This window comes from Cavia porcellus, unplaced genomic scaffold (assembly GCF_034190915.1).
Source record: "Cavia porcellus strain 051 isolate PalLab524CR breed Dunkin Hartley unplaced genomic scaffold, mCavPor4.1 scaffold_6, whole genome shotgun sequence".
Taxonomy (NCBI): Eukaryota; Metazoa; Chordata; class Mammalia; order Rodentia; family Caviidae; genus Cavia; species Cavia porcellus.
Window position 1 is genome coordinate 89,598,072 of NW_026947489.1, and position 13,615 is coordinate 89,611,686.

A 13,615-nucleotide genomic window follows, 5' to 3' on the forward strand; every position below is an offset into this window, starting at 1 on the left:
CCAAGCGCCTCCCTCCTTGGGTAAACTTTTCTTGTTTAAACTGCCCCCCCTCACCGCCTCCCCCACGTTGGTAAAGTAGTGCAAACCTCACTGGCACCCCCAAGGCCACGGCCAGGGGAGCCACGCACCAGCTTTACAAGGAGACCTCCCAGCTAAGCGTCCGGTGTGAATCTGCGGCTCCTTGCTTGTCTGCACCCCTCCCCGCGACCGACTCCATCCTGGGCACCCTAGCTGGCGTCTCCGTGCGTATTGGTTGAATGAATGAATGGAGAGACCTAGCAGATCCTGCAGAGAAGGCGGAAGCCTCGCGGGTCCCAAGATGGGGTCGCCTGCCGGGCCTCCCCGCAACCTACTCGAATAGACTCGGGACACAGCGTCTCTGTGGTCCCAGAACTAGCGTCGCCTCGGTCCGGGCTGGGCCGCACACCCTCCACCTCCCGCCCCTCTTTCCCCTCCCCCGCTCTTTGTCTCCCGGGCGCTGGGCCTCCCCGCCGCCGCCCCCTCACCGAACAGGGGACCCCCGCAGATCCACGGACGCGACGCTGCGCGCATCCGCCTGGCGGGCGGGGATCGCGGGGGCGGGGCGGGAGGTGGCGTTCGCGTGCTCCCTCCCGCTCTTGCACACACACGCGCACACACATACACACACGCGCACCCGCACACACGCGCGCACGCACGCACGCACTGAGCATCCTCCCGTCAGGTCTCCGGTGCAGCCCCGCCCGCGCCTCCTGCTTCCTTCCCGCAAACCTTCGCCCGCGTCCCCGTCCGGTCCCCCGCGCTCAGCTCCGGGACCCTCCGGCAAGCCCCACCCCCACCCGGCATGGAGCGGCTCGAGCCAGCCGGCAGCCCCCCGCGGCCGGGGTGACGGCCCCCGCCTCCTCCCGTCGGGCCCCGCCTTGAGCATCATGGGCCTGAGGGGTTCCCGAGGCGCCGGACGCTGAAGATGACCCAGGCTGGAGGTAAGGGGTTCACGGGGGAGCGGGACCCCGTGGGCTTGGATGGGCCAAGCGACAGGGGCCTTTCTTCCAGATCCCTAGGCGGCACAGGCTGGGGAGCTGGGCTGTCGGCGGGGGGGGGGGGCGCAGAGATAGGATTTGTGTCCCTAATCCCCTCCCTCGATCGGGGAAATTAATAAAAAACTGGTGTGGGGGAAGGGGACGGGGCTTAACTCCTCCTTGCCCGGCGCGGAGTTGGACTGGCGGGGTTGGAAACCGGTCACCCTCTGTGTTGGAGGGGAGGGGGCCCCAGGGTGGACGGGGGTCCGTCCGCCACCTCACTCCCTCTCCAGGGGTCTTCGACAGGGTGTCCGGCGCCAGCAGCCCTGGGGAGAGGCACCGCCTCCCCAACCTACAACTGCTGCCCGTCCCGCCTGCCCCCTCCCCGCCTGCCTTTCCCGGTTACACTCGCTCCCTCCCCCTCCCTGGCTGGGCCCCTTTCTTTCCTCTTGCTACGGGGCAGCGGTTTTCCCTCCTCTGCCCTCCTGCACTCCAGCCCCTCTGCTCGGTGCTACCCCAGCCAGCGTCTGGTGGCCGTTGGAGCCTGCTCCTGTGGCCTCGCTCACTTCCTTCCTTTGGGTCCCAGCTAGCTTTGAGCTCACCTGCCTCCCTCTGGCCCAGAGAGGGTCAGAAGTCACTGATACCACCCCCCAACTCTGTGTGTGTGTGTGTGTGTGTGTGTGTGTGTGTGTGTGTGTGTGTGGCAATGGGAGAAAGGGGTGGGTTGGCTAGTTTTTGGGTGGCAGGGGTGGGGTGTTCTTCCTAGAGTTCCCCATGGGACAGTGGAGGCAGGGTTCCCCCAGGCACACAGAAAGGAGCTGGCTGTTGGGAGGAGGAGATTCAGTTTGTGCTGAATCAGGATGGCTCAGGCACGGGTGGGAGCAGCAGGCCCCTTCCACGGGGCGAGCAGGAGCAGGTCTCAGGGCCACACCGGGCCCTGGATGAAGGACATAGGACTGGCCATTCTCAGGGTCTAAGACAGGAGCACATGGCTGCCCATGGAGAGCCTCCATTCCACATGAGAGGCAGTTCCTAACTTCATGGGGGTCCCTGTCCTCGGAGAGAGAAGACCCATGTAGGGCGTCAGTGAAGTACCCCAAATTCTCGACTTTCCAGTGATTGGGAACGGATGGAATTGGAAATGGTTGCTGTGGACAAATGAGAGGAGGGAGGGTTACCTAGGACAGCTCTCTGGAGGAGGTGGCACCTAGGTCCTTGTCAGATAAGGCATTATAATCCAGCCATGGGAAGTGGTTCTTTGTTAGGGACATCTTTCATCTGGTCTTTTGAGATGAGAAAGAATGTTTAGATCTTGGCCACAAGTCTCCAAGAATGGTGGAAGGGTTTCTGGAGGCCCTGTACGTCCCACACCTTATTTTCTGCTCCTGCTGGGGATCCATGGTGGGGATCTTGCCCTAATTCTAGCCACTAGGGGTCAACTGTCTGCCCTCCACCCCGTCCTTTCCTCAAGAACATGCTCAAAACTGCACATCATCCCCCAGATAGAGCTGAGAGGCGGAGACTGGGATGGGGTAGAGTTCTTCTTCTTCATTTCTGCCTCTCAGTTTCCGCATCTGTAAAGTGGGGCCGCTGAGATGCCAAGCCAGACAAGTCACAGCAAGTGTCTATCTGTGCAGTAATGGAAGAGCGGGAGGCACGTGGCCCATCCTAAGGAAACCTGTCAGGTGGATTTTCTGGGACATGGCCCTGCCCTGCTCGTGGGGACCAAACGTCAGAAGTAACTAGATTTGATGCACATCTGTAATCCCAGCACTTGGGAGGCTGAGGCAGGAGGATCATTGCAAGTTTGAGACCAGCCTGGGCTACCAAGGGAGCTCAAGGCCAGCCTGAACTGCATAGGGAGACCCTGTCTCAAAAAGACAAAAAAAATTTTTTAAAGTAACTAGAGGGCACCTCTCATCATGAGTGTCCCTTCAGCAGCCCCTCAGCAGCCCCTGAGGACCCCCGGCCTGCTCACATTGTGTTAGCTGCCTGGATCCCGCCTCCTCTCCCGCCCTCCTACCAAGCTCATAGCAAAGCAGCCCTGTCCACGCGCACCTCTCCCTGGCTCGTCCTCAGTTCACTGTCCACTCTTTTGCTCTGAGTGCTCCTCATTCCCTCTCTTGTCTGTGTGTCTGGGCATCTGCCGAGAACAGTGGCCTTGAGGGTGGTGCCAGCTTCCTGGACTGTTTCTGTTTAGAAACACATGTGGTGAAGGCCTGGCGAGACAGGGCGCAGAGGGGAGGGACGGGGCTGGAGGACAGGTGGAAGATGGCTAGAGCACCAGGAAACGCACAGGTGGGTGTGTGGATGGATGGTGGGGGATTGTGGGTAGATGGGCTGGAATTTGGATGGGTGGACGGATGGATTCATGGAAGGTGGAGGGGTGGATGGGTGGATAGATGGATGAATGGATAGATGGATAAATAGGTAGATGGATGGATGGATGGGTAAATGGATGGATGGGTGGATGGATGAATGGATGGGGGGATGGAATAGCCTGGGTTCTGATCCTGTATTTGACGTTCACCTGCCATGTGGTCTTGGGCTGGCCACCGCTTCCTCTATTTCTGTGCTTGTAAAATGGGAAGAGTGAATTTAATAATCTCCAGGACTTCTCTAGACTTGATGTTGGACAGCTGATGATGACTGAAAGATTTTCGGGGTGTAGGGATGCAAACGCCCAAGATGGCGGAGAGACCCATGTAAGGAAAACAGCTGGCCGGCTCTGACCAGCACGCAGGACTCGGGCTGTGTCTCTGCCCTGGACTGGTTCTAGCACAGCCCTTGTGCCGAAACCTCCTGCCCCTGTGCCGTCCAGTCTCGGGAAGAGCCAGGTGGCTTCTTTTCCAGGGGCAACGGGAAGGGTTTGAGGGGCAGGGAAGAGGCCAATGGACCAGGAGCAGGCTGCCCACAGTCCTCCTAACCCAACCAACTTGCACCTAGCTAGTGTCTTTCTCTTTCTTTCCTTCTTTCTCCCGCCTTCTCCTCAGCTCACTTGAGTCATGGCTTCATCCAAGCTCCGAGACCCCGCGGATGAGGTTTTTGGTAAGTTCTGTGTGTCCTGTCTGCCTGTCCAGGCCACACACCTTTCAACACCCTAGTCCCTGAACGGGGAAGGGCAGATTGGTGGTGGTGGTGGTGGGCGCTTCTGTGTGTGTGTAAGAAGTTAGCTCCTTTTACACGCAAGGAGTGCAGGGTACAGAGTCCCGAAGTGGCTTGCTTTAAAAATCATATGGCAATACACAGATAAGGTGGTGCGTGCCTATACTCTCAGCACTCAGGAGGCTGAGGAAGGAGGACTTCTTTTAGTTTGAGGCTAGCCTTGGCTACATAGTGAGTTCAAGGCCAGCCTAAACTACATAGTGAGACTGGGACTCAAAAACAAACAAACAAAAAAAGATCACAGGATTGGACCCTTAGACTGCCAGACCTCCTGCTCCCAGTTGCCGGTGCCACATCTGACCTCCAGGGGTCCCCAGGAGGACACAGAACCTCACCCTGAATGGCTGTGCACTGAAATCAAGCACAGCACATGCCCAGCCTCCATGCTCCAGAGAGGCCTCTGGACTCCCTTCTCCACCTGCGCCACCACCCAGAGACTGACGGAGCCCCAGCAGGGCGGGGCTCCCAGCAGGCCCTGGGGCAGAAGGCCTGGGTTTGGCTGGAGGGAGGATGCCCAGGAGGTGTGCAGGCTGAGGCCTCTTGTGCCTGAACCATCCCAGTGTCCCCCACCCCTCCGCCTCTGCCTTCCTCCTGTCTCTCCCTCCTTGCAGTTCGAGGACCCCAGCCCTCCCTGAGGCCGAGCTCTCCCTCCTTTACCACACTCTGCTCCCACCTACCAGGCCCTTCCTGTTTTCCTCCTCTGGAGGTAGCAAGGCCCACCTTCCTGAGGTGAAAGGCAATTAAAGATTCATTACTCCCACCGTCCAGGCCAGGAGCTGGAGGAAGAAGAGGAGAGGGGAAGAGACAGAGAAGGGGCGGAGGGGGATTTTGGTGTGGGCCAGTAGCCAGGAGAGGCCATCCTACCTTGCCTTGAGACCCCAAGCTCTCTGGAGTTCCTCCGATCTCTGTGTTCTCCACTGTAAGAGGACCACAGGGCCAGCGCGGCCCAGAGTTGGGAACAGGGGCCCTTCTCCCTGGCACAGATTGGCTGAATGCCAGGAGGGAGAGGATCTGACAGCGCCCAGCAGGAGCCAGGAGAGCCCAACGCCATCCTAACTCCCTCTGCAGCCACACCGGCTGAGGCAGGAGGGTCACTGCAAGTTTGAGGCCAGCCTAGGCTACCTTGCGAGTTCAAGGCCAGAGTCTGAACTACACAGTGTCTCAAATGAAGAGAGAGTGGATGGATGAATGTCACATACATGGTGGTTACATGCAAGGCAACTGCTTGTCTTTAACCAGGGCCAGCTGTGTACCCTTGGGTACACTGAAGCTACCCCGGGGGTCCCCGGAGTCCCTTTCTCCTTGGGTCGTTGGGGGGTTTCAGGCAGCTGTGAGGTGACTGTGCGGGCTTAGCACAGCTCTGAGCACTGTCTGGGCACAGTGAGTGGCAGCTATTACTACTGTGCAGTTCAGTTCTGTCCTCGGGCCCTGCTGCTTCCGGCAGGGCCCAGAGAGTCTGTGTCAGGGGCCTGGGAAGGAGCATTCCTGCCTGCAGCTCAGCCCCAGGGCTAAAGACAGCGGAGAAGCAGGCACAGCTCAGACAGCAGAGTGTAGCCAGAATGCTCCCCTGAAGGCAGCCGCCCTTCCCCAGCCTCAGCTCGCTCCTGGCTCCTGGCTCTGTGCCAGCAGGAGGTGGATGCTTGGGATGGCAACTGCTGGCAGAGGCAGAGGCAGAGGCCATAGCGGGGACAGTTCCGTCCAGAGGGAGGGGACAGGCCTGGTTCCATTCCTTTGGAAAAGGCCAATCAATAGAGATCTGTTCTGCCATTCGAACAGCATTTGCTAAGCACCTACTGTGTATCAGGCACTGCCCAAGGCCTGTGGTGATGAACAAAATGGAGAAAAAGCTGTCTGTGTAGAGCTGATAGCCTAATGGGGTGGAAAACAGTGATTTAAATATGTATACAGCATGCTGGAGTGTGACGGAGGGGGAGTTTGGGAAAGTGTAGGGGAAGGTGTTAGAAAAGAGGTCAGAGAAGGCCTCATTTAAGCAAAGACCTGAGGAAGAGGGGGAGAGAATCATTCAGGAATCTGTGGCAGGAGGAGCACAGGAAGCCAGAAGAACACGTACAAAGGCCCTGGGGTACAGGCTGGGCTCAAGGGAGGGACAGAAATGGCAGCTTAGAGAGGTAAGGGGGTGGGACCCAGAGCAAGTCTGTGAGGCCACTGGGAAAACTTTGCCTCACGGTCTGAGAGAAATGGAAGTCACCAAAAGGTGCGGAGCGGAGGAATGACAGAGCTGATGTGTTGCGTTAGGATCACTGTGATGGCTGCTGGTGTGTTGCAAATAGACTGTGCATGGGGTGGGGGTGGGGGAGCAGACGACTCACTAGGAGGCTTGTGTAGTCATGGAGGCAAAAGAGAAGGTGCTGACCTGGACCAGGGAGGCCATGGGCTCTCCACCTGCATACGGGAACATGAATGTGTGTGTAGGCATGCGCAGGCCGTGGTGCACCTCGGAGAACCTCAGGCAGCAGCAGGAGAAGAGTGCAGGTTCTGTCACCACCGCTGCGGGCACCGTCACCCCACCTCTGCCACATCGAGCTGGGGCAGGCTCATTTCTCCTCTGTCCATCTCCAGCCCCCTCGTCCTAGATTATTTTGAACTTAATCCGAAACACACCACTCTCCCATAAATATATCAGGGTGCCTCGTTAGAGCCAGGCGTGGTGGCACACGCCTGTCATCCCAGCATCAAGTGGCCATGAGGGTCGCCATGAGTTTGAGGCCAGCTAGCCTGAACTACACGGTGAATTCAAAGGTCAACTGGAACTGCATCGTAGTGAGACCCTCATCTCAAAAAAAAAAAAAAAAAAACACACAAAAAAGCAAAAAACTAAGTTAATAAAAAGTAGAGGTAACAGGAACCGAGCTGGATCAGTTTCCAGGATGGCAGTGAATGGGGTCCAGCATGACTCCCCAGGGGATTGAAGGATGGGCTGCTGTTCTCCTAGGTTCCCTGGATCCTCCTGAAAGCTGAAGATGCCCACAGGCTTCCAAGTGCAGGTGTCAAGCAGATGGCTGGATACAGGAGTTACCAACTGGGGCTGAGGCCGAGGACAAGGGTAGTTCACAGACATCTGACTCTGGTGACTTTGGCCTTTCAGTGAGTCAGGGAAGGAGAGGAGGAGCCTCTCAGGCAAGATGATGGTTTGGGTTTGTTATCTGAGCAAGGTCTTGCTGAGGTCTTGCACTTGCAATCCTCCTGCCTCAGCCTTCTCAAGATTATAGGCATATGTCATCACACTTGGCTGATGAACGTTTTTTGGTTTTACCTGTTTTGGACCCCACCCCACCCCCGGACAGGGTCTCACTGTGTAGTTCAGGCTGGCCTTGAACTCACTATGTAGCCCAGGCTGGTCTTGAATTTGAAGCAACCCTCCTGCCTCAGCCTCCTGAGTGCCGGAATGACAGACATGTGCCACCACACCTGCCTGATGGGTTCCTTTTGATGGGTTGAATCTGAGGTGGAGGCCTTCAGTCCACCAAGTTCCCTCAGGGGAGAGGACAAGACTGGAAATAGACATGAGTGATCATTCAACCAAGATATGAGCAAGCAGGAGGGGTTGGGCAGGAGGAGGGGGTGGGCTAGGGGGGGGAAGAACTGGCTTGACCCATCCTGAGGCCCAGGAAGAATCTTCGGTTTGGAGACCCCAGAGCCAAGGTCAGGGATAGTACAAGGTGAGGTCATCTCAAAGGGTTGGGAGGACAGGACTGGGACACTGTGACCACCCACAGGGTCCACCTTCCCTCCCTCCAGGTTGGCATGGGATCTAGCTGGGAACCACAGACCCCAGGATGCCAGGGGCAGGCTTCAGAGGCCCGAGGACTTCTTCCTGCCACGGCCACGGCCACTGGCCAGTGGGGGTCTCCTGGCCCTGCTTCATTGCAGCCCCCCCAACATGCTCAACAGTGCTAACCCTGAATGTCAGCTGAGTGTGGCAAAGCAAGAAGGTGTCCCTGGCAGGGGACAGCCAGGCTGAAACCCCAGGCTGTTTCCAGCTGATAGCTTCAATCAAGAGACCTGACCTCTCTGAGCCACATGGTCACTGCAGCCTCGTGTCCCCTCTCCCCCATCCTCCTCCTCCTCCCAGTGCCTGAACACCTGGAGGTGTCACCTTGTGTCCCTCCTTCCCCCTCACTTGCAGACTCCTACATAAATGTTAGGACCCAGATGGTGCAGTGAACTCCAGGCAGGGTGGTCTGTGCTGTGTCCCTGAGCTGCCCTGGCTGGTTCCCAGCCTGTGGCCTTTGCCCTTTTCATCCCATTTGCAGACCTGGACTTGGCTGTGCCAGAGACCGCCAGACTGGACAGCAGTTTACACAAGGCCCGGGCCCAGCTACTGGCCAAGGGCCGGAGACACCGGCCCTCCCGCTCCAGGCTTCGGGACAGTGCCAGCTCTGCGGAGGACGGGGAAGGCTCTGATGGGCCTGGAGGCAAGGTGGGGACAAGGCGTGTACACACACACACACACACACACACACACACACACACACACACACACACAGAGCTCCAGCCCCTGGGTCATCTCTGCCTCGGGCTTCTGGCATAGGAATCCATCAAACTCTGGCCCACACCTCCTCTCTGAGCAAGGCACCACCCTGTTTAACCCTGAAGTGGAGGCAGGAGAGTTCAGTAACCATTCTATTCAAGGGAGGCAGACCTCACCCCTGCCCAGGGCACAAGCAAACCTGCCCTGAAGGTCCCAGAAGCGCTCATCTCAGGCGCCCCGGCCAGAGTGACCCGGTGTCCCCCCCTCCCCCCTAGGTGACCGACAGCTGCGGGAGCCCGCTGCACCGGCTCCGCTCCCCTCTGCACTCGGGCCCGGGCTCCCCGGCTGGCGGCTCTTTCTGCCTGGAGCCCCCGGGGTTGCGCCGCAGCCTGGACGAAGACGAGCCCCCGCCCTCGCCGCTGGCGCGCTACCGGCCCCTGCACAACGCCGCGTCACACGAGGGCCTCGCCGCCGCCTCGGGATCGCCGCCGCGCTCCGCGCCCTCCTCGGACAGCTCGCCCAGCTTCGTGCGCCGCCACCAGCGCGCAGAGCCGCACAGCGAAGGTGAGGGCGGCGCCCCCTGTCGGGCCGCACCGGAACCGTGCGGACCCTGCACAGACCCCATCGAGGCGCCCAGTCCTCTGGGGTGTGCGTTTTAGGAGAGAAACAACCAGGACATAATTAACAGTTAGGGGCAGTGGTCCCGGTGTCAGCGTTTGTGGAGAGCTTCACAGTGTAAAAGGCTCTCCCGAGCATCGCGTTTGGTACCACGAAAAGGGCGGTGTCATTTATCCTCAAACTTGGGGTGCAGGAACCTCAGAGGAGTCACTCAGCAAGTGGACAGCACCACAGCCAGTTGCCTGCTTCTAAGTCGAGAGAGCCCCTCAGCCCTCCCTATAACCCCCCCAGCAAGCCACTACTCTGGCTGTTCCCTCCCCTCTTTCCCCAAAGATGACAGCCGGGATGCCAGCCCACCCGAGCCCGCCAGCCCCACCATCGGCCTGGACAAGAAGACGCGCCGGAAGTTCTTGGACCTGGGGTGAGTGAGTGGACAGTGCTGGGCACAGGGCTCAGAGGGCAGGGGTGAGGGTGGCACCGTGGATAGCTCTGTCCACTTCCCTCCGTCCCATCCCACAGGGTCACCCTCCGCCGGGCATCCACTGGCAAAAGCCGGAAGGAGAAGGGCAGCAACCGGCTGTCCATGGGCAGCAGGTAAGAGGTATCCCCGGCAGCCCGCCCTGGCCTGCACTGCCCTGGACGCCCACACCCATGCGGGCCTGGATGCTCTCTCCACAGGGAGTCGGTGGAGGGCTCCGGCAGGTCAGGGGCCTCCCCGTTTCTGCCCTTCTCCTGGTTCACAGACAGTGGCAAGGGCTCAGCATCCTCAGGCAGCACCACCTCCCCGGCCTGCTCCCCGAAACACGAGGGCTTCAGCCCTAAGAAGTCAGCCTCCCAGGTAAGCCTGGGATTTCCTTGTCCCCCTACTGGCCCTGAGACTCGGGTGATGTGGGACACACTGTCGGCTGGCATCCTGGCCTCCCTGCAGTCCTTTTGTTCACGCAGGGAACCACCCAGGGGCCTGTTCCTTCATTCCTCCTCCAAATTCATTCATTCATTCTTTGGCGCACTCATTCACAGTCTAAGGAATTCATTCCTGGATTCATTCACTGCCTGCTTCACTCTGAATGCGGGGCCCCTCCCTCCACCCAGTCTGTCTCCAGGCCCGGTTTGACTGACTGTTCTGTCTGGCACAGTTCCGGGCCACCTGGCGGGTGGGTGAAGCTTCCGAGATAGAGCAGCACAGCACCCCAGCTTGGTGCTCTAAACTCATAGCTTTGTGACACAAGACAGAGGAGCAGAGGCAGCCTGGGGCATCTGCGCCTGTGCACAGGGCACCAGACAGTGTACAAAGCCCCCCAATACTTGTTTTTGCTTTAACAGTGAGGCAGGACTCTCCTGCCCACTGGGCAGAGAGCAGGTGCAGGCCTGGAGAGGACAGATTGACCCAGGACTCACACAAACCCCTTCCTCTGTCCTCACTTCTTTCCTTTTCCTGTGCTGGGCCCCAGGGATACCATCAAGGCATAGCCCAGGGAGGTCAGATGCCAGCCATGGAGCTAGCGGCTGGGTGAGAGGTGCATACCCACAGCACCTGGCCCAGCCTCGGGGAATCCCAGGGGGCTGCCTGCAGGAAGGAGTGTCTACCGATGACTTCCACCTGGCCCAGCCCTCCGGGTTCTCGGGGTTGCTGCCTACCTTCACATCCTGATGGCTCACACGGGGCCCCAGGCCCATCCTGTCTGCTCCTAGCTCCTGCTTCACACACAGGGACACCCAGCAACTTTGAGGCCTAGGCTAGGACTAAAGCCCCATCTAGGTGGAGTGGGTTTGGAGGCCGGGAGGGGGTCCCTTGGCTTGAGGGTGAACTCAAGCCTTCCCATCCAGGAATCCACCCTGAGTGATGACTCCACGCCACCCAGCAGCAGCCCCAGGATCCCGAGTGGCCCTCGAGAGGAGGCCAAGTGCTCGTACCCTTACCACACGCTGTCCCAGTCTTCAGATGAGGTGAGTGGCGCCAGCCCGTGTTCCCGTGGGGTCCAGTGTGCGGGCCCAGCCCCCTTAGTCCTGTGCTCTCTGCTCAGTTCCTGGACGAACCTCTCCCTGCCGTCCAGCACTGGACCAGCCAGCAGGTGGGCCAGTGGCTACAAAGCCTCAGCCTGGAGCAGTATGTTGCTGAGTTTGCTGCCCGGCAGGTGGACGGGCCACAGCTGCTGCAGCTGGACGGCAGTAAACTGAAGGTAGGTCTCAGTGCAAGCGTCATGACCTTGCGTGGAGCCATGAGATCAGTGACTCTTATCCTGACCTCTGCTGCCAGCCCCTCCCCACATCCTCGGCTGATCTGGACACCCCTTCTACCCACCACACTGAGTTCTAACCTCAGGCAAGGTCTTTGTCTAATCTTTGCCCTCTCACTGGGGATCCCCCACCTGACTTGAAACTCAAGCCCCCCACTTCATCTGACTTCTGCTCCTTGCTGACCTTGTCCTTCGGGACTGAGTTCCCCCCGGGGTTATGAGAAGCAAGGCCTGGCTCCCGGTGACTGATTCTCATCCTGAGGGGGCAGTGACTGTGTGGGTCATGTAGCGGGGAGGCCTCTGACCTCTGCCGGACTTCCCGGTTGGTTTGCTCAGTTCTCTTCTCCAGCCACTCCCATTCCAGATCTGGGCAGGACAGATCATGGCATGGGATGGGAAGAGGAAAAGGAAGATGAGGAGGAGGAGGCCACACTTTTGGGATGACCCCAGAGCTCTGCAGGGATCACTAAGAGGCAGGAGGAAGCCAGACTGGGTGGGTGTCCAGATGGCCCGGTGAGCTCCCCTCAGCCCCCTGGGATCCCTCCCCAGAGCCTGGGCCTCAGCAACGCGCATGACCGGTCGCTGGTGAAGCGGAAGCTGAAGGAGCTGGCGGCGGCCGCGGAGAAGGAGCGCAAGGCACAGGAGAAGGCTGCGCGGCAGCGGGACAAGCTCCGGCGGCGCGAGCAGGAGGCCAAGAAGAGCTAGGGGGCGGCAGGGCGCGCGCACTGGGCACGGCTGCCCCTGCTCGTGGCGAGCACGGGCCTCACCAGAAGGCTGGGCCTGCGCCAGGCTTGGGCTGGCCTGGACCCACACTGTCGGGGCTCGCACCCCACTCCCCATCTGGACCCAGAGTCCCCGGGAGGGAGACCCCAGGGAGAGGGCCCCGAAATAAACCTGATTTCCAGGACTTGCTTGGCACAGTTCCTGAGGGAGACAGATAAAGGAAAGAGGCAGAGAGGCCCAGGCCGAAGCGAGCCCAGGTGCCCATGGCTCTGGCTGACCCTCTGCCTCTGACCCAGGTGCTGCTGGGCTGGAATGCACTAGGGTGCTTGCCTGCCTGTCCCCTAGGGGTCTTATGAAAGGCCAGGGTCCCCAGGCTCTGAGAAGGCTGGGCATCTTCAGGGGCAGATGACAGAGCTATATCCCTCCGAGGTGGCCACAGTGGGTAGTGAGTCACACTCAGGGTAGACTCCCAACCAGCATCTCCAAGGGACAGCTTGTTTGGGGCCTTCCGGAGGGAGATAGGAGGCCGACAACCGCTCCCCTGTTCTCTAGGTTCCTGTGGGTGGAATGGCACCCACACATACACATCTGTCCTCCTGGAAGGGCTGTTCAGGATGGGGCAGGGCCTCTGACCCGCTCTCCAAGTCAGGGCCTGCTCCTCCTCCTGCTCCCTCAGAGTGCACCTGAGCCCTCTCTGGGGACACAGCAAATGTGGGAGCTGCTGAGGACAGAAGGGCCCCCTGAGCCTTCATTGTAGCCAGATAGAGGCAAAGAACCTGGAGCATCACCTAGGAGCTGCTGGACTGAGGGGGGGGCCTCATTAGCTGTCCCTGGCCACTGTCAGGCCTCAGTGCAGGTTCTGGTTCACTAGCAGGGGTGGAATTTATCAGTAGCCTAGGGGGTGGGGTGGGCAGCGGTCCTGCTCAGGAGATGGCTAGAGACAGTGCAGGGCCGCGCTGACCAGCTGCTAGCCCTGCTTCCAGGGACACCAGTCAGTCACCGGTGGGACCCAGGGGAAAGTTCCTGATGGGAACTTCTCCACTCTCCCATCTGAACAGAACCAATGCATGCTGACACCCTCGTCCTGCCCAGGGCTATGGCTTAGGGCCAGGCCCCGTCCCCAGAATCAGCCCTTTTTCCCTCTGGGCCATCTGTGCTGGGAGGGGGGACTAGAGGGATTCTAGATACTGAGTGCTGGCACCATCCAGCCTGGCAGAGGGGCTGATGGGGAGGTTGGGAGGCACTGGCGTTGTCCTTGGGGCTGTCGGGAGCCACAGTGGGTGCCCACCTGCATGTGAGGGGGAAGTGGTTCTCAATTTCTCAATAAACACTTACGATGTGCCAGTGGCTTCTCTATCTGCCCGCCTGGGGTTCTGAGTGTG

General features: G+C 59.5%; 1 protein-coding gene across 2 annotated transcripts; it reads left to right on the forward strand.

Annotated features, from left to right (window-relative positions):
- The first annotated feature begins 571 nt into the window (after positions 1-571).
- On the forward strand, positions 572-13,577 carry Samd14 (sterile alpha motif domain containing 14). Of its 2 annotated transcripts, none has more exons than XM_013149545.3 (10): positions 572-962; positions 3,992-4,046; positions 8,438-8,604; positions 8,931-9,219; positions 9,607-9,694; positions 9,793-9,867; positions 9,952-10,111; positions 11,101-11,220; positions 11,328-11,453; positions 12,060-13,577. In XM_013149545.3, exons 2-10 carry the CDS (start codon positions 4,004-4,006, stop codon positions 12,213-12,215), a joined length of 1,224 nt encoding a protein of 407 aa, XP_013004999.2. In that variant the 5' UTR covers positions 572-962; positions 3,992-4,003; the 3' UTR covers positions 12,216-13,577. The 2 variants fall into 2 exon arrangements, with proteins under 2 accessions (XP_013004999.2, XP_003466917.1); XM_003466869.5 differs by having other exon boundaries at positions 578-962; positions 11,298-11,453.
- Positions 13,578-13,615: the final 38 nt, after the last annotated feature.